This window comes from Leuresthes tenuis, unplaced genomic scaffold, assembly GCF_036924035.1.
Source record: "Leuresthes tenuis unplaced genomic scaffold, fLeuTen1.0.hap1 SCAF_10, whole genome shotgun sequence".
NCBI classification, from domain to species: Eukaryota; Metazoa; Chordata; class Actinopteri; order Atheriniformes; family Atherinopsidae; genus Leuresthes; species Leuresthes tenuis.
The window spans coordinates 32,897,489-32,924,613 of NW_027325364.1; the positions used below are offsets into that span (position 1 = coordinate 32,897,489).

At 40.9% G+C, this 27,125-nt stretch overlaps 1 protein-coding gene across 1 annotated transcript in view; it reads left to right on the plus strand.

Annotated features, from left to right (window-relative positions):
- Positions 1-24,068, plus strand: part of ascc3 (activating signal cointegrator 1 complex subunit 3) — a 152,008-nt gene extending 127,940 nt beyond the window's left edge. Inside the window, exons 35-42 of the mRNA XM_072394952.1 lie at positions 7,202-7,313; positions 7,399-7,533; positions 13,841-14,065; positions 18,063-18,214; positions 18,539-18,689; positions 20,825-21,031; positions 21,441-21,616; positions 22,540-24,068. Of these exons, the coding sequence (XP_072251053.1) occupies positions 7,202-7,313; positions 7,399-7,533; positions 13,841-14,065; positions 18,063-18,214; positions 18,539-18,689; positions 20,825-21,031; positions 21,441-21,616; positions 22,540-22,687 (1,306 nt within the window). The 3' untranslated portion in view covers positions 22,688-24,068. The remainder of the gene's footprint in view (positions 1-7,201; positions 7,314-7,398; positions 7,534-13,840; positions 14,066-18,062; positions 18,215-18,538; positions 18,690-20,824; positions 21,032-21,440; positions 21,617-22,539) is intronic.
- The last annotated feature ends 3,057 nt before the right edge of the window (positions 24,069-27,125 follow it).

Here is a 27,125-nt window from a genome sequence, read left to right on the forward strand (position 1 = left end):
TGAAGTTTAAAAGTATGGTCACAGATCCAACTATGCTGGCAGCCATAATCAAAAGAACTTTGATTCAAACATTATAAACACAGTAAAATATGTTTAAACAATATTCAACAATAAAAATGATTCTGTCTCTATAAAACCTTGATTAAAACTATAATCTATAATCCGATGTTGACTTTAGTTGTGGCAGTTATTGAATTACCGTATTTTCCGGCCTCTAAGTCGCAGAACCAGCCAAACTATGGAAAAAAGTGCGACTTCTCGTCCGGAAAATCCGGTACCACCTTCCCGAGGTGTCTCAGTAGTAGAGTGCATTTGCTCGAGCTCTTTTCTAACGTCCATAAGGCCCTCTGAGTCTGTCACTGATGAAGGTCTATAGATCATTTGATTGTTGACATGAAGCCTAAAGATAAAACAAGCCAATGAAAAAAATCCTGCTGCATTCACCAGATGATGCAAATGGCAATAACAGCACTGTTTGTCAAATATTAATCTCACTTCCAGCTGACGTTATGTCAGACTCACAGACATTGAGTCAGATCAAAACAATTTGGTTCCAGTATGACAAACATATTTGTCATCGTTGCAGGTCCTTTGATCAACCATGGTTAATCAACACCCTGAAACATAGCTTCAGAGTGCATGAATTATGACATCTGATGTCGTAAATTTTGCCTCTGAATGCGCACATCCCCTGACACTGCTATTTCCTGGCAGCTGTGTTATATTTCACCAGTAAAATATATCACCACTGCTTTAGGCTTTGATCCCCACAACACATACAAACACACCAGAGGGGTCCCATGGGTATCATTAATGGTAGATTTCCCTGTGCCATCAGGAGCCCAGTGGTGATAATGCTAATGGCCATGACCTAATCTAATAGGCCCTGCCATTGGTAAAGATCTGTGAAATGTGTGCAGCGATAAACACATTCAGGACTGTGCACTGTTCACATGTGGACCAGTGGGAATAAAAGAAACACTTAACATTAAACACACATTAAACATCTCAACTGCTGCTTCCAACCCTGGAATAAGGCTGTGATTACTCTTTCCTGCTCCCTACTGCAAGAGTTATTATTTTGTGTGATGATCATCAAGATATTCTTTATTTTATTGTGATAAGAAAAGTAGACGATTCTTCAGAGTGGAACCTGGTTTATATGCATTATGCCGTAAAATGATCCTCACCCTGCACCTGTTATCAGGCTTATTAGTATTCATTCATGCTGGGTTTTTTTTCCTCTGCCCCTTTCAACTCCAATTCAGTGCTTTCTTTTTTCATCACCAACATAAAACATGGCATGAGAGCATAATGTATAGGTATAGTCAAGTGAAGCAGACCAATTATTTCCCATAAACTGTTATTCTCACATTTGCATACATTCAGAGAAGAAATATTTTACTACCATTTTTTTCATCCACAAGAAGTAAAAAAATGTCTGATTGAACACAACGAAACAAAATAAATGTAGTAGCTTGGTTTACTTTAGTAAAGATCACTGCAAGGCCCTCAAAACTAAAATACTATGTATGCAAAGTTTTCAAATCTGTCTCATAAGACAGATGTTTGCAGGTTAAATACAGTCAGGTGGACTCAGTAACATGTGTGAATAAGAAAGAAATGCAACATTTAGATCTATCTTACTATTTGAATACCAAAAAAGTGTAATAGAAGTCCAAACTATTCTGGTCTATGTAGATGATAGATGAATAGAGTTATCTTCAACTTCAACTCACTCCAGGATTGTTTGCAGCTGAGTGACGGGCAACTGGGAATGTCTGTGCCTTCACATCCAGGCCATGCTTGTCTCCTGGCAAACACTGGTCCCCTAAAACCACTTCAGGTGACCAAGGCGTTCTGTCAGTTTATTGTTGTGAAGAAGAAGCTGAACTTTAAAAAAAAAAAGGCTCTGATTTAATTATGAAAATATCTATTCCTGCATGTACTTAGCAGGAAAGACGAGAGCGTAGTTGGACTTAGCCAACAGCCAGCTATACGGTCCAGCTATGGCAGATCTGGAAGCCTCTATAACCTCAGGAATATAAACTTCTGGTACATCGCGGGAGATTTGAGATCTCAGATTTTCTCCAGTCTGTTAAAAATATTAAGTTTTGTCCATCAATATCTTCTCAGGGTATCCACGGGGTATTAAACAGTCTCAAAACATCTAAAATCCAGTAATTTGAATTTAAGGCTGAAATTATCTTAAAATTTCATAAAAATATCTTAAATATGATTTTGAAAGGTCTTAAAAATTTATTAACATTACTTTTACTGAAAAGAAATGCTCATTCAAACTCATTCATTCATTAATTGGATTTAATTGGATTATGATTACAATTAATTGAATTCCAACTGGCTTGAATTGAACCATATTATTTATGTCAGAACCGAGCAGGACACAGGACACAGATGCAGGATCTTTCAGTATAAGAAAGTTTATTAAATAAACCTCTTATGGGTCTCCTGACAGAGAAAACAAGGGGCTATTAAATCCTAATACACTATCCTCAATAATTAGGCTTGAGGCCAGTGGAACTATAAAACTTAATGAAAACCAAACTCACTCCACGCCAGGAGGAAAACAAAAGATTATCTTTAAACTCTACGCACTCGTCTAACGAGGCGGAGCAAACAAATGACGCTCTCCTGAAAACGGAGGCACTATGAAACTTAACAGAAAACAAAACACTCTGTCTAATGGAGGCTGTATGAAATTACAAATCACTAAACCCAACCGCTCCTTTAACGGAGGTGCTATGAAACATTATGAACAAAAGATCACTCCCAAAATGGAGGAAACCAAAACAGACCATGAACTTTAAACCAATCTAAACTATGACTATGGTTCAAAACTTTACAAACAAAAGATCTCTCTGAAGGAGGAACGCTCAACTTCAAAGGACAATGTAATCACGACTATGGAACACTGGAAATGGCTACGATGACCAACTCTCATAAGATTGAAGCGACACACTGGCACAAGACAAGGGAGACGCAGACTATTTGAACACACGGGGAGCCAAGGGGAACAGGTGGAAACACTTGGGAATCAGGGAAGACAATCAGACATTTGACACGGGAGGAAGGGCAAGATACCTGACACGAGAGGGAAGTTAATATTTCAAAATAAAACAGGAAATAACGAGACAACACCTATTTCAAAACAAAGTGTCAATGAATCCTGACAATTTAAGTGCCTTGAGTTGACATTTGTTGTAATTTGGCGCTACATCAATAAAATAAAAAAAAACTGAAACTTCAGTCTTGCTTTAATTATTTTGATTTTTGAGGATTTTTGAGACTTAACAACAAAATGGAACTAAAGTACCTGAGCATATGCACAACTAGTTAGTGTGTTGTGCCTGCGCCCCACATTTTTCTTCTGTTATTGCTCTGTTGCGGTGTTTTGATGGGGGGGGGGGGTGACCGGCAGCACAGCCGGCAGCACAGCCGGCCGTGTGCGCTGTTACGACACACGTAAACTCAGACCTGACCACATATGTTCTCCGTCACAGCGGCAAGCTGCTGTTGCATATGAGCGACATCCAAAGGTGTAGTTCCTCGGGATTCCGCTCAGGAAACGACAGCAGTCTAACGTTACGTGCACTGACACGGGTCACGGCCTCAGGACACAGGACACAAGTGCAATGGCTGTGAAAGTCCAAAGCACTTTCCTCAGTATCTATAGCCGAGGACGAGTGCAGCTATGAAAGTTAACATGAACAAAAAACCTCTCCAGTCTAGGAGGAAAACAGAAAAGCGATGACAAAACAAGGTCACGCTCTCCTATTGAGGCGAATTTAAACAAGGACGCTCTCTTAAAAAAAAACGAGGCACTATGAAATGTTAATTATTAACTTAAAGCTCGCCTTTAAAGGTCTTAAAGAACATAACACAAAACCGCTCCACTGGGTGAGGAACTATGAAACATTACAAATCAAAACTCTCCAAAAAACGGAGGAACAGAACAGAGCTATGAAACTTACCGTGAGTTCATAAATACATAAACTATGACAAATAAATACGCTCTGCAGGAGAGTCGCTCGACTGCAGGCTCGAGGCAAGACTGTGATTCAGGACGCGAGTGATGAAGGTCGTAACAGGACGCAACATACCAGCACTGGACAAGGGAGACGCAGACTATTTGAACACATGAGGGACAAAGGGTGGAAACACTTTGGGAATCAGGGAAGACGATCAGACGCTTGACACGAGAGGAAGTGCAAGATACCTGAAACAAGAGGGGAAAGTTAGTGATTTTTCAAAATAAAGCAGGAAATGAGGAGACAAGACATGAAACAGAACGTAAATCGTGACACCATGCATGAAATCGATGAGAAACCCTGACGTGATGAATTTTAGTACACAATGTAACGGGGGCTCATCTCCAAAGTTAACAGTAGAACAAATATTAGTTCACAATAGAGAGGCTTCTGGTGTTTTTAGTTAGGTTCAGCATTTTGTATTCCAATGTGAAAGAGCTGTAAAAAAAATCCGGGCGTCTGAGTTTCCTTCATGCCTTTTGTACTTTTTTTGCCTGTATGGTTGTGAAATGGGTCTTAAATTGTATTCATTATGGTCTTAAAAAAGTCTTAAATTTGATTTGTTGAACCACGCAGAGACCCTGGTTCTGATAATTGCTCCATTACCATTTCTAAAGCAATACAGATCAATAAAAAAAAATCTCTTTCTTATCACACTTTCCTCCCACCAGTGTTGTGCAACACCTATGCGTCCTCAGTGCAGAAATACTAACCATTTAGCACAACATTTAGGAGTGCTTTATTCTGAGTGGCGAATATTTGAGCAACCATTAGTGAGACACTCAGCAAGATTCACCAAAATAATCTGCTCCACAGGTTTTTATTCCCTTAGATAGAGATCCAACAGGGCCAGTTACAAAAATCAGCATCCACACCTCTCCAGTGTACACTTCATACAACTATATACCTACAGTTCTATCAGCTAGCTTTCCATCCCCAAAGCTGAATGATTCATAAAAAAATGGCTGTATGACTAAACACTATAAAGAAGAATGATTGTAAGTGGGTTTATATTCTGTGCTAACTTCTAACTTTCAGAAACACGCTAAACAAACATGTCAATATTTGTACTTGAGCAGGAATACTTATTATCATATAGCTGGTTTGTGAAATTTGTCTGTCAGGCTATCCAGGTTTGACTTATCATGTATTTTTTTTAAATTATGCTTATTAATAAATGCAGATAAAATGGTACTCAAGTAGAATAAGTAACTGTAAATGATGAGCAACTCTTCAGCTTCACCAAGACATGTTTTATATTACTTGCATTAAAACTCACACATGCTTTTGCTGCCTTTGCAAAGATGTCTTTAGGATTTTTTGCAGCTGTTTCTACCAACTTTTAAAGCAACCATGTCTGGTCCACATGTATTTGACTCTTGTACTGTTTGCTCAAATATTGGTATTTTGAGCACATGTAGATTGGCTTTGATTACACCTCATGTGGTAACTCTTACTCTGGAGAGCTGAACATGGAACCCATTTTGGCCTCTGGTTGCCTTATGTCAATGACAGGCGAACCTGGGACTCATTTTCACACGGGGGTTAGCTTCTCTCTGTATTCACTTTTTTTCTCAATATTCAAACCAGAATAACCATAGTAACAAGCCATTTATCTCTGCCATTGTTTTCTGTGGTTTCCACCAAACTTAATGAGCATGTCATGAACCTTTATTCGTAAGTTAGCGTCCCTGTGTAAACATTAAGGATGTAGTTTTCGACAGTGTATTAATGTCTTTGACCACTTTACATCAGCTCTTCTGACATCTCGGCACCACCTGGGTAACAGCTGTTGTGTGGAAATCATAACACTGTTTCTCCCATCATTTCCATTGCTGGCTAAATTTGTTGGAAGATATTTGACCTGAGACACACTTGATGATGTGATAAATTATTAAAAATGTATCCACGCACCAAGATGTGTTATTTTACTCTCTAGCTGCATAGATAGCATAGATGAGGTCACAATAATGGTTGCACCAGAAGGTGGGAGAGGTTCATGGACATTTGCCAGTTTACAGCATGCTAACACTTGTTTTACCAGAGTTATGGATGGTTCAACAATGATAAAACAGGCCTCGGTGGCTTATTCTGTTGTTCTCATTGCTCCTAATGATCAGCTGTTCCAGAACAGAATTTGCAACCTGTAAAACCATCCTGCTGTGTAACAGCTCAGCCATGTTGAGCCTGGCAACCAGGCTTTTATACCTCTGCTCCTTTTCAAGTTAAATTATTTCTCTTCTTATTTTTCCATATGTTTTCCTAAAAGCCACAAAACTTGAATATCAAGTTAGCTTTGACTTAGCTTAATGGAGTGACTTTTGACTTTGACATTGAGTACATTAAATAATTTGTTTTTAATTGAAAGCCAAATAGGATAATGCTGCAGAAACTTTATATTTATATTTTTAAAAAATTGAATTCAAGGTAACTGTTGCAGTTTTCCAAGTAAGTCAGATTGTTCCAGATTTCCAGCAGCACAGGCAGGGGGTGGGCAATAAGTCAACTATGGGCTTTTTCCTCCTCTAAGGCATGATATCAGCTTAAAAATTCTCTATTCATGGACCCCTTGTCAATAATAGATTATTACATGATGGATCAGATCACACCCTTCTTTTTCTTAATCTTCATTTTGATCTCAGCTTCACACCTATAAAGTATCCTGAGTGCACCTTGCACTGTTTTAACCATGAACTGTATATAATGTACAATTGCTGCAAACCTCAGTTCCGTGGGACTCCTCATACAGAGGGACATGCAGGATTTCACTGGTGGCTGTAAAAAAAAAAGGTGCTGGAAATGTTATGTCTGGCATTTGTCACTCCCAAGTTAGTGCCTTCTTAAAACTGAGGTAAAAAGGTTGAGATGGAAAGCTCTGCTGAAAAGCTGATGGGGTGTTTGACAGAAGAATTCCTTTGGTTGCCTCATGTTCAGTTGTTTTCAGAAGGTCCACAAGCACACTGAATTTAGCACTGTCAGGCACCTTAAGCACCTTTGCATTGGCTTTACATGCCACACCTACTGGCTATGTCAGTCTTTCATACAGGAAAGGGGAAACTTTATGTGTAGACAACATTTTGGGCTTTCTGTTTAGAAGTTGTGTTGCATGAAAGGAATTGTTATCTTTCCCCTACATGATCTGTGTTGTTCAGCTACTACAGCCTAGAAGACATCAGCCACGAGTCCATTAACAAATATCTGTCCAACCTGGTGGAGAGAAGCCTGCGGGACCTGGAGTGCTCTTACTGCATAGAGATTAAAGAGGTATGTGGCGAGGGTTGCTGTATTTTGTTTGCTTCTAAGTTACCACACATTTTTCCACTAATTTTCATTTCTATTCATGCTCCAGGATGATCGAACCATCGAGCCACTGACTTATGGGCGCATTGCCTCCTATTACTACCTGAAGCATGAGACCATCCGTATGTTTAAGGAACGACTGAGAGCTGAGTTGCCCATCCACGAGCTGCTCTCTGTCCTCTCGGTGAGTTTCAAGTTCTGAAATTACAGAGGCGCTTATCTGTCGCTGCGTGTTCCATGTCTATGTAGTGAGCACCTCTGTGCCACTGTGGATTCTATGAATCAGTGTTTCCCAGTCTCGGACCTCGGAAACTTCTTTCCTGCATGCTTTATGTTTCCTACTTCAACGCACCTGACTCACATCCAAGGCTCAGCTTGTCATAAAGCTCTACAGAAATGACAGATCCTTGCCCAGAACTGTTGATACATTTTTTGTCATATAAAACTAAATTCTGAGAGGTAAAATGCTGAAGAAAATCCACATTCAGATTACATCAGTGAAATAAATGTAAGGGAAATGAAAGACTCTTTCATTTAGGGGGGACTTGCTTGGCTCGCACATGTGAACTCTATAGAATGCATAATTCCTGTTGTGAGAATTAGAAGACTTCAGAGGGACATGTCACACCACTGAAAAAACAACCAGCACTAGTAGATGAACTGATTGGCACGTGGCTTATAATGAGCCGTACAGCTCTTCACACTAGCCAAATATTAAAATCTTTAGGTTTTATTTTAACTGGCGGTAGGTCCATTCACTGTATGATTGTGGAGACATGTTCACATCAGTCTTCTTAACATGCTTGCACTTGGACAAACACCAAAGCATGCAATAGGCCAGTCACCCCACCACCTCTTTCTCTCCCCCGCTGTTAGCTACAAAGCACTTGCATGCTCCTTCAGTCTCCCTAATTGTTACAGCGTGGTTGTTAAGGAGCCAGACCCACACCTCCCTGTGCCACTGTTTCCCTTCCCCCTACTTGATACTTACTTTTCTCTGATGTCAGCCCATCTGTTTTTTCTTTTTTTTCACGCTTTTCTGTAATTGCTGTCTGCGTCCTAAGAGGGCGCTGTTCTCACAGTGAAGTCAGCTTTCATCAAACTCAAACTTTGCACAAGACGGTCAAACCTGTCATCATAGAAATATTCCAGATCAGCAAAGTAAACCCGATGAAACTGTGATAGCTAGATGATGCAGTGTTAACATTTCTGTTCAGCAGCTTTTTATGAATCCATCACAACTAGGGCAATATGGCCATCTAAAAGAAAATGAGAAACTAATGAATTATTTAAAAGCAGGTATACTTTCCAGCCCTAATCACAACCCTGTCCTCTGATGTTCTTCTCCTCTCACTGATTGAGGTATCCAAAAACAGCTTCAATGTGATGCCAAAGTCAGATCAAGGATTGGCTTTTTATGACTGCTTCAAATAGAAAATGACATTTTGAACCTTTTTACACATCCAGGTGGTGTTCATGCATGCCAGAAGACATATGAGTGTAATACCACCTTTACCTTGGAACTCTAATGTATTTTATCTCATATTAACATTCAGCAGAATACTTTAACCTGTGTGCTAATGTAGTAAAAGCAAAAAGTCAACTTTGATTCCATGTCAGTGTGAGTTTCTTCCGTTGTTTCATTGTTCTCTTCCTCCTCTCTTCTTCATGTGTTTGTGTGGCTTTCTGTGTGTCTGTGGCTCTTTGTGTCGTGTTTGCACCACTCAAGCACACTCACGCTTTTTTCTTTTTTCTTAGATACACACAGACGCACGTCTGATATAAATTAAAGTGAACTAAGGCCATGCAACCGTAATGCCCTCAATTCATAGTACTTTAGCTTTGTAACTGATTGAAAAGGGGAAAATATAAAGATCAATGTAATTAAGGTTTTCTAAAATCAAACTTTTTTTTACTGATAATTAAGACAAACTGCAGACAAAGAAGCTTTCCTTCCTTTGCTAAGCTGTGTGCATAACATTCACTTGCCTGCCTTGTCTTTGTGTTATTTCCCCCCTTAGATTACTGCATCAAAGCTCCCATCTCTCCAGTTGCTCCCTCCCTCTCTGTAATGACAACTTTTAAAGAGCTATAGTCCCACCTTTTTGCTCATATATTTGCAGATGCAATAGCACTGAAAGTGAATGCTAGAGAAATGATGCCCTATCCTATCCTTCACGCCAACCCCCACCCCACTCAGGGCCTTCTCAGGTCCTAGCTTTTTGCAACAGTGGCTTGGGTCAGTGATGGATGGATCCTTAACAGTCCAGGCAAGGGGAGGGCTGTAACAAATGACTCAAGCACAGCCTGTTCATGGGACCACATTAAGCCAAAGTTGAACTGAAGTAAATTAGAGGAAAGGAGCCATGCGTGGCCACGCATTCATCAGTATAACAACCACCAACAAAGCTGAGCCCACAGCCTCATCTTAAAGCGACAGACTGATGGACCTTTATGGTCCTCGTGGTCATTATCACGTTACTTACCCAGTAGCATGGCCTACACACTTCATCCAGAGTTATACATGTAGGAGATATGTAGTCTAATTTTCTTGTTAAGATCTGAGATGATTGATTTCAAATTAATTTTCTCTTTTTAAATTCTAAAATGTATACTCAACTTTTAATGGCATGGCTTTTTTTTCCCATTTACTTAGCATGCTGTTATATTTGATGATAGTCTGTGGTGGGATAGGTTTAAGCAAAAAGAGTTATTTTTTAACTTTTGGCAGCAAAAGTACTGAAGTTTATGTACATTTAGTCTTTTAGTCAGCATTAATGGCAACAATGGACCTCAATTTCTGTTCTCTAAATGAGTGAATCTTAAAGAAGTGTTGGTGTCGTCTCCACCACCTGTAGTCCGAGCCATCACCATGGTGATCACATCAATAGAAGATAGGCTCGAAAGTTAGAAGAATGTCTTGAGTGTTTTCTCACCAAACCGACATCATCGCGGCATCAGACATGTTTAAGTCAATAGCTCGGTTTGGTCCTGTCCTGTCTTTTTCACCTACTTTCTGTCTTAATTCTTGCTGTCAGCTGTCCAATAAAGGCAAAATAAGCAGAGAAATAATCCTGGGTAAAAATAAAAGCATCCAAAACAGTGGTGTATCAGTCATTTTTAAAGTTAGTGCAGAGCTGTGGTGAGAAATAAGTTAGATGTAGTCGATTAACAGCAGTGAGGCATGAAATTCTAAGAAGCTTTTAAAAGAAAAAAGAAAATTGCTGGGTAAAATTGTGTCTCATTAGCATAGCCGGATTACCGCATGGGCAAAGTGGGTATGTGCCCAAGGCCCCAGAGCCAATAGGGGCCCTTGGCCTTCAGAGTTGTTGTTTTGTTTTTAAAAAAAAAATATTGGAATGAATGTGGTTTTGAAATGTAGTATGATGATAAAATCACTTGAATGTTTTAGACATGATAAGATTAATCGGTAATGTGTGATGACACAACTGACCTTTCGCTAAGCCCCTCCCACAAACAGCTTCTGTCCAATCCTATGTTAGCAACCATATCTAGGCACAAGAGGCCGGTCAAGCTTTTGGCAGAAAGCAATATCTGAAGTGGTGTGCATACGGCACTTGGAAGTCCGACAGTCGATATCCAAGACGTTTGGAGGGTGGTGTTGAATTCTTTGCCTTCCCCAGCCCAAGACGCAACAAGAAAGATGCGGGGTGTGGATAAAGCAGTGTGGAAGACCACACGAACAGCTGAATCCCTCCAAAATTCAATAAGTGCCTGCTAACGTTAGCTAACCATAGCTTTGTGTGATAACGTTAACAAAGACGTCTGTTAAACCTTGAGCTGCTGTGTGATATTTAAGCAAAATAAATACTAACAGATAGCAGCAATCTACTGCTCTCCACTTGCACTCACGCCAGGCTTCCGCAATGACAATAGACGAGATCAGAACACCTTTAATCTTGCTACCCCTTGGTTTGTGCCACTGTTGTGGCAAACTGCAAGATATTGTTGGGCTTTGCTGTGCCTTAATAAGGTCACATGTGTATATCAGCCCCACATATGTGAGCAATATCCTGGTGCACTGTAAACAAATGCAAGATAGTTTATTTTAGCAAGAAATTGGCAAACAGAATGATAGTGAAAGCTAACATAACCTTTAATTTAAGTTAAATGTTCTTTTATGGGTTTTTTTATTCAATTCAGTTCAGTTTTATTTATATAGCACCAAATTACAACAAATCTCGTCACAAGGCACTTAAATAATATAGTCCAATTCAAGCCAATTGGAGAATTTAAAGAATATATATCAAGTTACCCTGCTGGTTGTTTTTTTTTTTTTATTTGAAGTGTCAACACGTAGTGCCTGGCACTTACATTGAGAGAGGGCTGAGTTCAGTGTTGCCAGGTGGGAAATGTAGTATTATCGTACCAGAGATTATCGTATTTTGAGGGAGATTATCATACACCCATCATAACCAAAATAACAAGTCTAATGATGCGCTATAATCACTCTAGTGTTGAATAGCGTCAAACAGGCACTCACGGCTTTGTATCAGCAGTCCCACAGTTGTGTTAGGCTAAATGTCCTCATAAACAATAGGCACATTCCCACCTAGGAACCTTTTGCAGTTCCTAGAACCTTTTCAGGAACTAGGCCGTTTTTCACGCATTCGGACATACAGGAACTCGGGACCATGGCCCTCAGTTCCTAGAACCATTTTAGCTCCTTCTCCGAGGCAGGGTCTTTTCTGGGTTCCATAGGAACACATTTGACGTAGGTGTTTGGTGGCTGGTAGCTCCACCCCTTGTCTGAAATGTGTACTCATATGACACGGACACAACTGGCGCCTGTTTAATAAGTTAAACTTACACGTCGTCTCCTTTGTCTGCGGCTCTCTGTTCTCCTTCTTTCCTTCATGAAATGAAGAAGTATCGCCTGCTGCTCAATTCTTCGTCTCCTGACTCTCGCTGTGTGCTCTTCCAGCCTCAAACTTAGACGCCTGATGTGATCCTCCATGATTAATATCACCGTCATGCAGACCATGAACACGGTGGCCTCCTCGCTCTCCATGTTAGCTTCTTGGTGCTGTTTTCTTCTCTCCTTACTTTTTGCGGGTTTTGTTGTTGAGTGTGGCGCTACAGTAACACGTCACTGTTGCAGACGGTTGCGTCACATCAGTCCCAACCAAGGTCCCCGACTAAAGTGCGATTGCAAAATGAAACAGTTCCCCCGGGGAAGGGCAGTTCTTAGCACTAAATTCGAAGTGGACAGTTCTTAGAACTGCATTCTTAGAACTCTCTGTCTGAATGCGCCTAATGACGAGTGGGAACTAATGAGCCAAATAATGAGGCCTGGAGGCCACCTACTGTTAGGAACTTCTGAGGCAAACACATGCACATCACTGTAGCTCACATAGAAAAGCACGATTAGCTTGAAACTTGTCACATGGAAATGGAAATGCCTTCAGGGTTCACAAAAAAATCCGACAGAGAGTTGCAACAGGCTGATTACAACAGATTACAACCACACATTCACAGAATGGCCTTTTTTGGTATTATTGATCTTACACGGGGCAAAATTATTGTACAAATACGATAATTATCGTACACCTGGCAACACTGCCTGAGTTCCTCTTCGTTTGAACTTCGCCAACATTTAATCTGGTGAACGTATCTTTTAAACGCATATTGGAAATCTTTTTGTCTACTTCTCTGTGACACCTCTGAAGAATTTCGCCAGAAAATTTCAGATAATTCCTGAGGAATATGTCTTAACGGTACAGGTGTTGTGCCGAAAAGAGACTACTTGCCGAAAAACGAGTGCTCCCGACGGAACGCGCATCAGCTCAGAGGAAGTGAGCGTAGGTTTACTAAAGAACGGCGCAGATAACCTATTAGGTTACCTATATTTTAATTAAGGTGTATTTTATTCTATATGGGCTAGCTATTTGAGCGTTCTGTCTCTCCCATAAAATGTGTATTCATATTGTCCTGTACATGGCAGGAGCCAAACAAAACAGACCTTAAATAACAGTAATTTTGTGTGCATGTTGCCTGGTGTTGTTATGTGCGCGCACACATTTTACGTATATAGGCAGGGGCCCGTGGCAAGTTTGTGTCCAGAGCCCGTGGTCATGATAATCTGTCTATGCTCATTAGAATTACCTGTATAAATAAAGGTTAATAAATGAATATTAAAACAACTGCATTTTAAGATGTAAAACACTGTTCCACTTTCAAGCTCAACTACACCACTTTGTTTTATATATCTCTTGCCAATGACTGTTATCATTTAGAGACAGCTGGTCCATTGTGAAATCTGTTTCAAAGAATCTGAAGAATTAAAAAAAAATCTGTTCTTTTTTTAGTCTTTATCTTTTTAGCATGAGGGCAGGATTTTTAGCTCAACAGGCTAGGTGAACAGATTCCGATGTTGGGAGCCAGCCATCAAGCCTGGGATAAAAGCAGAAGAACCAAGAGCTACATGCAGAGGGCTTTAAACGTGTTGTTCCAATTTTGATCTTTTCCAGGATGCGGAGGAGTATGCAGAGCTGCCTGTCAGACACAACGAGGACCAGCTGAACAGCCAGTTGGCTCAACAGCTCCCTCTGCAGGTCAACCCCCACTCCTTTGACAGTGCCCACACTAAGACCCACCTGCTGCTGCAGGCTCACTTCAGCCACGCCCAGCTGCCCTGCAGTGACTACACCACTGACACCAAGACAGTGCTGGACAACGCCATTCGCATCTGTCAGGTAGACTCCACAGAGCAGCTGTTACACAGCCTTTTCTTTTGCAAGTTCAGCACTTTTGTTTTGGAGTTTTTAAACGGCTGATAACCTTGTTCCACTTAATGGGACATTGTATTAAAGGCCATATGCCTGTTCAAGATAACTATGGTCACTTTGATTCAGATGATCAGCAGGGCCTCCATCTTTATCTAAACACTGGCTGTGCACTGGACTGACTTGCTTTGTTTTAAAGGGTCTGTAGGATGGAGTATCCAGTTAGGGAATGTAGAGAAATGAGGCAGAAACCTCCATGAAAAACATTTCGAGTCATATTTGTAAAGGAGTATGGAGTGTTACATCTCTTTTAGGATATTCTAGATAATTATAATACATATTGCAGTATTGTAGTTATGTGATATTTTTAATACGCTTTTATACCTGATTGGCTGTGACATCCAAAAGAGAAAGCAGCCAAGCTTGCTCAAGTGACCCAATAACAAATAGGGATCAAAACTGTCATTTCTACTCTGAAGAGGTCAAAAATCTATAATTGCATTATAATAGACCACAACTTTACAGCTAGCGAGGTGACACACACACCGGCAACAGACGGGGATTAGCAGAAATAATGAAGAGAATAAGTGAAGAACAGGGCAGGTCTCTTAGTAGCTAACTCAGTGATACATGACACTAAAATACGTGTAAAAGTTGCCATCACATGCTTAGACTTAGCTAAAAGTAATAATGGCCATTTTATACTTGGCGGAGCATTGACATTTATGTTTATGCTTATGTTTATGCATTCAGCAGACGCTTTTATCCAAAGCGACTTACAAATCAAGATATAACAGCTATATAAAAAGCTAACAATAAACTACATAGAAGAAACCCATTAGTCCGACTCTGTCAGAGGTGACAGAGTAGAGATAGGGTGAATTTAACTATAACAGAAATGAATACATGAGCAATTGATCATGATTGATCATAAATCAGTGCTAAACTTTGCAGCACCACTTAGACAGGTATTTACTGGGGTCTTTTTTCTGTAATGGAAATAAGATAATAGTAAGTATGTAATAGAAAAAACTCACTGTTTGGAAAACTGTGCACTTCCTCTCAGTACAGGCTGGACTTTGAGCAACTGGCAACAAACACAAGCTGACCATGATGAAAATTGTAAAAATGCAGCCAGAATCACCCAGGCTCACTCACATTTCAACTTCTAAAATAGGGCTCAGTCTGCCCCAGCTGGGGTAGATCTCATCAGTTTTGTCAAATTAATCTTAATTTTCTTCCTACAGGCCAAGAAGCATCATTACATACAGCTGTAATATAACAATTTCACTGAAGAACGCTCAGTAGAAAATCTCAAAACACAAAGAAAGACACAATATGAACAGAGGTACAGTAACAGACTCCCACTTGTGCAGTGCCATTGTACACCTTGTGATGATATTATTAGGGTTGGTATTTGTGAAACAACCAAAATGTAGATGGGTAATTATCCGAGTAGTACGATTCACAGAAATCCTTTCCTGCTCAAAAGGAAAAAGCCAGAATTGTATTTCATCAGTATAAAAGTGAACTCATATTCAAACGATATAGCAGTGGAATCCTGTAAGTTTTGATCAGGTTTTCCATGCAGGTTGTTGTGATCTGCTAGATGGGGGTTGCTTTTTTATTGTGAGTTCTGTTTGAAGCCAGGACTGTGTCTGAACGTCTGTTAGCCATTGTCCACAGCTTGGAATGGATGTTTTTGTGTGTGAATATGGACATGTGCTTGTGATTTTCCATGCTGTGTGTCTGGCAGTGATATTGCATGGCTCATGGATGTGGTTACTTCTCTGGTGTCCTGCCATTATCACTTGCTGAGATGGTTTGGGTTTAATTTTTTTTTAATGATTGAATTTACCAAATAAACTTATTCTTAACATATTCTTAAAAATATTATAATAGAGCAGTCTTGTATCTACTTGCTCAGTGTGGTCTCTTCCAAAAATGAATCATGTCAAACTCAAGATGAGACCCAAAATAAAGGAGAAATCAACACGAAGGAAAAAACTGTCACCTGGTGCTTGTTCTCCTCTATACAGGTCTTTAAAAAGAAAACACAAGAACAGCCATTACACGAGGCTGCAGTCAAAAATCAGAACACAGCACATTCTTCCTAGCAGCTAGTGTGCAGAAAAAAAGCTTGATTCACTTGTTTTTGTGTGTGTATGATGAATTGTTTATGCATCTGGACCCAAGATGGCCAAACCTGTATAATGTTGATGTGACAAATGCGTTCCTCTCATGCCATGTATACCAATGCATCCCCTCATCATCACATCACAGCTTTTGATCATAGTATTGTAAAGTTGTGATTTTACATTGGAATCATTTTAAAACTCATTTGAAAACTGCCAATATTGCAAATATTTTAGACACATTAGTCGTTTACGCTCTTGTTCATCTCGTATGAACGATTGTGAACCAATTCCATTCCATCCAATTGAAAGGTCATTTCCAGTAAAATAGCTTCTTAACCTGGTTGACACCCAGTTTTTTGACTGATAAGGACAGAAGATGCATGAGTTCTTATAACAGCAGCAAGTTTTTCCTCCACAGTGATGCAATGTGGATTGTAGTTTTAGTTGTATGCAAGGTGTAGTGAACCCAAACAGGAAAATAACACTGTCAACCACATGAAGTTCCACAAGCTGACAAGCAGTCAGACATTCTCTTCACATCCTTCATGCAAACCTGATGCTTATGATTGTCAAGCAACGGGTAACTAAATTGTAAGAAAATATTGTATCTATATATATGCAAAGACCCAATCATAGGAGGCAAACATAAGGAATTTGTGTGACCTGGGAAAGCTTGGCTGTCATTTTTTAGCACTCTCTGTCCTATCTCTGGACATTGTATCCTTTTATATGATCTAACATGCATCCATCAATTAACGCTGTTGCTCTTGGACAGGATCACAACTTTGACCTCAGCCATAGACTTTAATTTGCCTAAGCAGCAACTGTGAAACATAAATTCCTTTCTTGAGTTGTACTGCAGTAGCTTTTTGATAACTTTTGTAAGGCCACCTCCATGCAACTAAAGTCACTGTTGTAAGAGTAATTCTCAACAAAAGACTTGGATTAATTCGAGGACCTGGGCTCACAAGAAAATGTCATGTTCTATCTTTTAGTAATTCTTCTACCACTTCCTGTTCTTATTCTCGCATTTCATTTGATTGAACAATATAAATTCCCCTGCAACCAAAAATGGAAGTTCTACATATATGTCTACTGTATAAATCAGGCAGTTTTTATCCAAACCATTCTCACAGTCAGTGATCTGTCCCACTGTGTTGTCTCATCCTGCCTGAAAGCTGCATCAGATTCACATTGTCATCTCATTTCATTATGGGCAGTGAAGTTTGGATTCATGCTTATTGTGTAGCGAGCAGAGGAAAGAAAATGATCCATTAGTATTCCTGTTTTACTGCATAAAGTGTGCACAAAATGTGAAAGTGTGAAAGCTAATAACCCCAAAACAAATGCACACTGAGCACACCCACACCCAGCTTTAAGGGTCAAAGAAAGGGAAGCTTGAGAATTTACTGACAAGCTGAACATCTTTCAGGAAGAATTCTGAGTACTTACATCAGGGTAAAAAATAGGATAATTGAAGCTTTGACATTCCTAGTTTTGCTTCACCCTTAAGTATATGGGAGTATGTTCAGGATCTACCACGAGAAGTTCTTCACCAGGAGTGTAGTTCTTCATACAGTATAGCCGAACTTCAGCAATGGTCCTAAAAGAAGCTTTGTTGAATTAATGCAGCTGGTGTTGCTGTACACTTACTGTGTGGTCAGGTAAACTGGGATAGTTTAATAATGCTGACGACTGAGGTTCCAAGTTTGAATTTTTCCAGGGTGCAAGTGGTGGAGCTCTACAGTTGAAGCAATGCTTGGGTTGAAGTTGCATAGGCGTCATGATATGTTTAACTTTGATTTCAAATTTCTTCTCTTTCTTCTCAGGCAATGCTGGATGTAGCTGCTAATGAAGGGTGGCTTGTTACAGCCATTAATATCTGTAACCTGCTGCAGATGATTGTCCAGGGCTGCTGGCTGCACAACTCATCATTACTGACAGTACCACATGTAGAACAACACCACCTTTATCTGTTCAGGTAAACTGCTCCACAGATGCTTGTTGCTATCCTTACTGTGCTCTTACAGTGTGTGAACAGCTGCTTTCCATGTCACCTACCGTCTGGTATGGCTCATGTAACAGAAGCAATGTGTGCACCACTAACAGCCCGTTTGTTTCTCTGTTTTCAGCCATCAGCCAACTTTCAGACAAATGAAAAGTAAAGATTTCTTTTTTGCATTTCAGAAAAAGTCCAACCTTTCCTGGATAAAGGATGAACACATAGGATGCTTCATTGATTAGATTTGTCGTGACGCTGCCTCATTACTTCAAATTCTTTCTCTTTTTTCCAATCACTCCTCAGGAAATGGGCAAATAAAAAGGGAGTGAGGGATGTAGGAGACTTTAGTGGACCAATCGAAGGACTTCCTGAGCTGATTGCTGCCTGCCATGGAAAAGAAAGCATTTTCAGTGCTGTGGTCAGCCAAGAGTTTCACACAAATCAGATTGCCCAGGTAACATGAGAAATACTATCAAACCAAGAGTACATGGAAAAGTGCATATAGTAATGGTAAAAACAAAGTTGTCCCTGTTTTAATTCTCAGGTTTTACATATCAGAACATGATTAAAGATTATCTGGTTTACCAGGTCTTAAAATGAATACAACCTCAAAACAAAACAAAAATAAAGCCTGAATACAGAAGTGGTGTCTGAAAAACTAACTTACTACTTAGGACTTTAAAAAGTAAGTTGGTGTCAGCTGTTGCTAATTAAACACATTTAATTAGTTGATCTATTAAAGCTGTAATTGTGTCAGTTTGCTGCTCTGCAGCATTCAGGTGTGTGTTAACACAATGCCAAGCAGGAAAGACTTCAGCAAGGACCTTAGAGAAACATTTCCAAACAGTCATGTAGGATTTTTTTACAACAGGAAAACATTCCGGGCGGTTGCCAATCTTCCCAATAGTGAACATCCTAGTGGGTTCTACCAAAGGTCAGACAGTGCAGTGCTTGGAGCTACATCTCAGACTCTACAGGCCTCAGTTAGCATGTTAAAGGTTAAAGGTCATGACAGCACAGTTAGAAAAAGGCTGAACAAGGATGGCTTGTTTGGAAGGGCTGCAGGAGAAAGCCTCTTCTCTCTAAAAAGAACATGGCAGCACAGCTTAGGTTTGCAAAGCTGCATCTGAACAAAGCACAAGACTTCTGGAACAATGTCCTTTGGACAGACCAGACCAAAGTGGAGATGTTTGGTCCTAATGCACAGCAGCACGTTTGGAGGAAACCAAACACAGCATATCAGCACAAACACCTCATACCAGCTGTCAAGCACGGTGGTGGAGGGCTGATGATCTGGGCTTGTTCTGCAGCCACAGGACCTGGGCACCTCGCAGTCATTGAGTCCACCATGAACTCCTCTGGATACCAAAGTATTCTAGAGTCAAATGTGAGGCCATCTATCCCACAACTAAAGCTGGGCTGAAACTGGCTCATCAACAGGACAAAGATCCCAAACACAGCAGCAGATCTACAGCAGAATGTGTGAAAAAGAAAAGAATCAAGGTGTTGCAATGGTCCAGTCAGAGTCCAGACCTCAGCCTGACTGAAATGCTGTGGTGGGACCTTAAGAGAGCTGTGCAGAAACCAATGCTGCAAACCTCAATGAGCTGAAGCAACACTGGTGTGAGAGACTGATAACGTCTCACAGGAAACCATTACTGCAACGTACTGCTGCTGAAACTGCTGGATCAGGGGTTCACTTAGTTTTTCACACACTGCATCTGTGTTTTGGTTTCAATTTCGTTAGATAAATAATGATATTTAGTTGTATTTGCCTAAATGTAAGACCTGGTAAGGACCAGATAATCTTTATCTTTATAATCTATACGTTAAATATTAGACTTGCTTTTGAAAGACATTATCTATACACTGGTTATGTTCCCACATTAATGCTTGAAAATCACACACACTCTTACACGGACACACACACACCAACTCTTTATTATTGTGACGAGCAGTTTGCCGCTGGGAATCCTATGCGTTCAGGATCCCCAATTACAGCTCCATAGATGGGGTTTACAACTCTAATTTAAGTGCTAATTGCTGCAGTAATGAGAGTGTCCGGACACGGCAACAGGCCTTTTGGCTTTACCCAATCACTGTCTCTCCTTCCCCACCTTTATGGCCCCACTCCCCCCCATAGAGTGGCAGCCTCACTAATTAAATAATTAGATGTGCAGCGGCGTTCCTGTCTGACTTGTTCAGGGAAAGTAATCCTCACATAAATAGCTTTTGCTGGGTGAATCATACAGGCTTTTCTCCTCCTAGTCCTCACTATGCTGTCATACAAACACACCCACATGCACGCATCTTTTTTTTTCTCTGTTTCCTCTGACTGTTCATCAGTGGTTCAGAAGCAAAGCAGACCAACCATAACATTACATTACAGTGAATAGCATATGATTTTAGCATGAATTCAGTTATAAATCATTCTGCTGGTCATGGGAACTCTCTGTCTCTGGATTTATGCAAAAGATAACCATTTGGTTGCCACAGTAACACATTCCCATCAGCATATTTGTGAGAGCAGCTCATGTTTGACATAAATACAGTATGATGTGAATAGCAGTCTTGTTCCCCCACTGTCAGGCCTGGTCCTTCCTGAGTCATCTCCCTGTGCTGGAGGTTCAGATGAGCATAAAGGGCTGGTGGGAGGAAAGCCAGGAACAGCTGGAGCAGCTGCTCCCTGCTGCAGGTGCTAACCTGAGAGAGGAGAGCAGCTGGATGGATGTCCACGCTGACCAGGAGTACGTTCTGCAGGTGTCACTGCGACGGATCAATCTGGGCCAGCAGAGGGTCAGTGTGCCTGAAACACCTCCACCTGGTTTTAGCCTCGTTTCCAGCAGCTGGAGGCAGCTTTTACTTACTGTTCTAATCATAGTGGAGTCGCTGTTCAAATGAAAAGCTACAAATAGTGGAGACATAAAAACAATGCATAGTTCAGGTAGTTGTTGCTCCATTCACCATTCTTCAGATGAAAAGAGATGAACCCGTGTTCCACTGTAGTGAAATGCTTCAGTTTTATTCATCAGAAACAGAAGACCCTGGAGGACCGTGTTGATGTCTCATAGAACTATTGTCTCATATACCAGTTAATTAAACACATTATCTTAAAGATGATCTGTTGTTAGACATTTAGAACTACTATAACCGTACAGTGTGTTGTCCAGAGGTCTAAGACTGATGCATTTTTCTGTTATTTCAGAGGAAGCAGGACAGTAAGGCCCAGGCTCCCAGGTTCCCCAAGGTGAAGGATGAGGGCTGGTTCCTTGTAGTGGGGGAGGTGGATCGCAGGGAGCTGCTGGCTGTCAAACGGGTCGGATATGTGCGCAATCATACATCTGTGTCTGTGGCCTTCTATACACCAGAAAAGACCGGAAAGTAAGCTGCTATACAAAATTAAACTATTTAAGCATACAGAACACTAGCTTTCCAAGTTTCAAGTCAGACTACATTATTTGCCACTTTTGATTAGTAGCAGATACATTACAGCTTTCTAGTGACATACACTCCCATCTACTTAACAGTTTATGAGGGGTGGCAGGTGGTGACACTGGAGAGATGTTTGACATACAAGAATGCTCACCACTGTTATCACTTCAGAGGGGACAGCTAAGACTGAAAGAAGTTCTTCTTTTTAAAACTGAAAATATGATCGTGTGAAGTGAAAAAAGCAGCCTGTCTGCACCTTTGCACAAATGATATTTTCTTTCACGTTTGAAAGAAAGTCATTTGTTGCAGCTGTTGGTTAAACTGAAGAACATGAAAACCACTTTCCGTTGACCATTAAAGGGCTGATTGTGCTTAAACTTTGACATCAGCACAACCCCTGAGGCACACTGCGTTCCTCATTCTAAAGAGGAAAAATGACTCCAACACATGGTAGAAAATAGCACTGGAAGCGTTGATACGACAGGTACAGTGAATTGGTCACACACATGACTTAACAGTTTTTCTATCATTTGCAATAATTGTTTCATACCTAAAGAGACAGAACTCTAATGTTTTTCAACCTTAGCACTCACACAACATGCAACAAGTGTGCGACGGGCCAGAGCAACATCACACTGCCCACTGTTCGAGCTATTGCTACATCAGCTTTGAGGCTCCTGGCCATTCATGAGGTTGAGAATGACAAACACAGATTTAGTAATTAAGTGTTACTGTCAGTAGGCAGGTAATTACGATATGATCAACTATAGCAGGTAGTGTGTTGACTTTTCGCCTGTGATTCTGGGTATTTAGTCTTTAACAGCACAATGTGAGCATTAGCTTTGTTTAGCTTTGTACCTTATTGCTTGCAGGTGCATCTACACACTGTATGTGATGAGTGACAGTTACCTGGGTCTGGATCAGCAGTATGACATCCACCTGAACGTAACACCCCCCAGCATCGCAGCCCAGGTCAACACAGAGGTGACAGACTCCTCTGTCCCTCAGCTGAAGGCCTGACACAGCCGCCAGCAGCAGAGCAGTTCTGTGATCCGCGGATGAGTGTCATGGTGAAGCGACTGATCAGGCTGGACCCGCTTTGTATCAGCTGCCTTTATTTACTTCTGTCCTAATTATCTTCTTGTGCTGTAAAAGTATAACATTCTGCTCTTTTAAGGCTGCTGTCAGAAAAACTGCATTTTCTCTGGATTTCTTTTGTTTAGTTGATATAAGTTTTAAATATAGGATTTGAAAAATGATTCTGATGGACCTCTCTTATTTCCACTGTCTCCCCAAAGGTGCGTTTCCCAACTGTGTTTACACTGGAGCTGCCTTTTCCGGTTAAGAGGACAGGAACAGTTCAGACTGTTTAAACTCCTGTGCAAACTGGCCACCCAGACCAGCCAACAGCGTGTAGTTGTATGCTTCATATTAACTGAGGGAGGCAGCCCTAACATTGAATAGAGCTGCTTCCCGTCCGGTTTGTTTGAGCAATCTGGGCTCCACAGGCATTTTCTCGAAACATTTGACAGAGGCTACTACCCAGTCTCTGTAAACAGAGACAGAGGGGCTTCCACCACAAGCAGAACAAAGACTCCATATCATAATTTGTTCTTTCCTTTGCTATCAGACTCTCTGCAGATGGTTCAACATGTTACAAAAACCTGATGTAAATATTGTCATAGAAATCCATTTTGGGGTATATAAAGTAGCAAGACGAGGCCATGCCTTGTGGTTCTAACTGCAGCAGCAGCTGCCTGTGGCTCAGTCTGAAGCACCTGCTGTGTACTTGATCAGAAAAGCAGAAATACCATTTTTTTCCTTTTTTGTTATGCAGGCAGAAATAAACTGAAACATAAAACTCATTCTTGGACGGAGCCTTTCAGACAAAATACATCTCGATGAGAAGTTTGTTGGTTACAATTTGTCTGACATGGAGTTAAATGTTGTTAAGTGCACAGAATCTATAAAAATACTTTTCATTTTGAGGTTTTGAATTTAGTTATTTCAGGATTAAAAGTCTTAAATGAGACAGTGGTGTAGATGCAGAAATCTGGCTTCAGGCTGGTATTTGTGCTGAAAGGATTTCAGTGCAGGTGTGTGAAACACGAAGCGTGTGGGGCTTCGGTCAGATCCATTAAACTGAGGCATCTGTTTTGTCAAATGAATCTCGTCCTCCCCACTGACTCGGAAGTATCCTCAGCTGAGAGCTCTGGATCTCACACCTCAGCCTCTGAGGAGACGCCAGGCAGCAACACCAAACTGCATCCCAGAAGCGGCTTTAGAATCTTTAAGTTGGTGTTGGAATTGAGAAAGAGAACAAAAATGTACAGTGGTTTATGAAATGTTTAAGGTAGTGCTTCCTGACCCTGTGATTGAACAGCATCTGATTCCTCATAAAGACCTCACCCTGATCCTCGCAGGTGTTCACTGCAGTTCATGTCCACCCACATTTATGATTTCCATATTATCATCATTTATAACTTACTGCATCGGACTTTTGTCTCAGCCTGGAGAGCATAAATCTTGCCAGAGGTTGAGTCTGGGTCTCCGGTCAGGTCCAGTGATGCAGGTAGTGGCCACGAAATGAGTTCTCTGTATGATAATAGCACATTGTTTTATCAGGACTATACAGTGCTGATCCTGTACAGGGTTACATCTAACACATGCAGTTCCATCATCCTTAGCAAACAGCCGGCCACAAAACCTTTGACACATACCCCCCCCCACAAATCCATACAAGAAAGGTAGGCATGTATGCAGGCCAGCAAGGATGGAGAAAAGGTGGACGGATACATGCAGCTGTAAGAGTCGAATCTTTTTGAGCATTTGGGGTCTGCAGATCAAGTAAAATGATGAATGTTCAGCACTTGCTGTATACAGCCTGTTAACCTACGATAACAGAGCAGCAAACCGTTTTAAGCCACAAGCTGTGAACACGTGCATATCATCTCTTTTTAAGTTAATATGATGTACTTCTGTCTATGTCTTCACATCCTGCTATGTGTGAGTGGTTGGTAGAAGACCCAAATAAAGACACCGAAGGTAGGCGCAGTCAAGCTTATGTGCCATTGTCCAACAGAGATCCAAAGGAGGCCGACAGCTAAGGCAAAGATACAGGAGGGCAAACTAAGGCTCAAGTACTAACCAAGACTTATGGTACAGGAAAAGTGCAACTGGTGTCATGGCTGGATTTCACAGGGAAAGTGAACAGATGCGTGGTAAACGGGTCGGCTAATGAGACGGACTAACAAAGCCCACAAAGGGAGACTACATTTTCTGCACACATTGAGAAAATGCAAGTGAAACCGAGGAAAGAAGGAAAACTACAAATGACACACAGGAACATCACTACCAAAATAACACAAAAAGGCATTTAACCAAAGCCGAGCAGGGAAACCAGAAAACAAAGCAATTACAGACAAAAATCAGGAGCTTCATTAAAGCGAAAAACAAGACTAAATGTGTCAGACACAGGAAGTAAATTCATTTCAATAATGAGGGAACAGTCTTTAAAACCAAGTAAGGTGAAGTGAAATGCATCCACCCATTTCATATACCAGGATGATGACATTGAGGGGCTGCAACTGGGGAGAGTCAGGACACCCCCTGGACAGGGATCCAGTCCATCGCAACCAGGCTCACTCATTCCTCAGGTCAGCTGAGAATCACTTCATCAATACTTGTGTTTTTGGACTGTGAGAGGACGTCGGAGTAAATGGAGAAAACCCACACGTGCACAGAGAAAATGCAACCCTCACCCCAACCTGTGCAGCCTCTGAACCCACACATGTGCGCAGAGAACACAGAAAGGCCCCAGCGGAGAACATTTCTGCTGTGAGATAACAGAGCTGACCACCACACCACCGCGCTGCCCCGTTTTCAAGGGTGTCAACAGGAGTAGTGAAGGAAGACCAAGAGCACATTCTGAAGGCACATGAAGCACCCCTGCAGAACACCCTCTGGGGCACTGATTAGAAGTCAACAGAAAAAGAACTCTCTCTGCTTTAGACAACGTGTGTCACACCAGTTTGCAAAACTGTCATCAAATGTTTTTTTCAGATATGTGTTGCGTGCCAGAGAGTATGTAATTGGACATAATTTACATAATTGGTTCATTTTAAGAGGAGAAAACGTGATGCAAGTTGTATGTCTCCATGTTTGGCTGCAGATCAGTACTTTTTGGACCTCATTTGCTTACACTGGCTGTTTGGTTTGGTTTAAAGTTTGAAAAGAGCTTGGTTAGGTTTAGAAAAACATACCTTAATAGCTTACCTTGATGTAGACACACGCAGAACATCGACCCGTTGAAATGTTGAGTTTACAGTGTATCCAACCAACAGCTAAGTCAGGCCCGTCTCACAAGAGAAAGTATGGATGTACATCTGTCCACATGTCCAGAACTTTATAGAGTCACAAACAAGGCACAGATGTTGTGAGATAGTATCTGTGAGGACGTAACAATGTAACTACAATGTTCATATCTAACCAGGTGTTTTCTTCCTTAGCTATCATAAGCTGGGGCTGACAGCGGAGTGGAAAAATGAAAAGTTTTTACATGTCAGAATTTTGTAAAAACAGTCTCTGAATGCTTTAGGTAACCACATGTTGACACGAAGCCTGAATGGGCTGATTTTAAGTCACCTGACAAAGGAAACTTAAAAAACAGCTATAATTCATACAAACTTACACTCTACTGTTGTTACATAAAGATATTGAAAGATGAAACTGTGGAGCAATTTGTAGCAAGATGAGTGTGCACATGCAGATGTGATTTGGCCCCCAGCTGCAACATCTGGATGTGTTATTCCAGTTTTGAGAGTGTGGATTTCATACAATTTCGATTAGACTAACTTGCTGCTGTGCATTTTAGAAGTCTGGTTCTGGCCTAGTACCGAGTCATGTAAATGTGCTGATAGTTTCACATAATACAAATTGTACATAATACAAGTCTTTAGAGCCTTGATAATGCAGTAAACATACCATTTTTGAACATGCATGATTTCCCATAATGCAATACATAATCACGTTACCTTTTTGAAAAGCAGCCCTAAGCATAAAATGAATTTCCGGCTCAGAAGCTGTTGTCATTTTGCAATATTTATTCTTTATTTGACCAATGCTGTATATTCTGGTGTAAAACTGAGTTAGCAATTAATAGCAAAACAAAATGTGGTGTATACACAAAAGGAACCTCACACTGACACACACAGATGGTTTTGGGTAGGTTTACTTCCACCAACATCTTTTGGGAAGATAGAGCAAAGTCTGTGAAAAACGTGCTCCAAGAAATGGTAGACCAGGTCATTAAAGGCTTGGGTTGAGGGGGAGTCATGATTCTAGAAAGCACAGTCCATATTTGCCTACTCCAAAGGGTGCAAGCTGAAGGTCTGTCATGGCCTTCAGTTCCCCAAACCAAACCAGCATGAAAGAAATCTGCAGGACTCAAGCAGCTCAC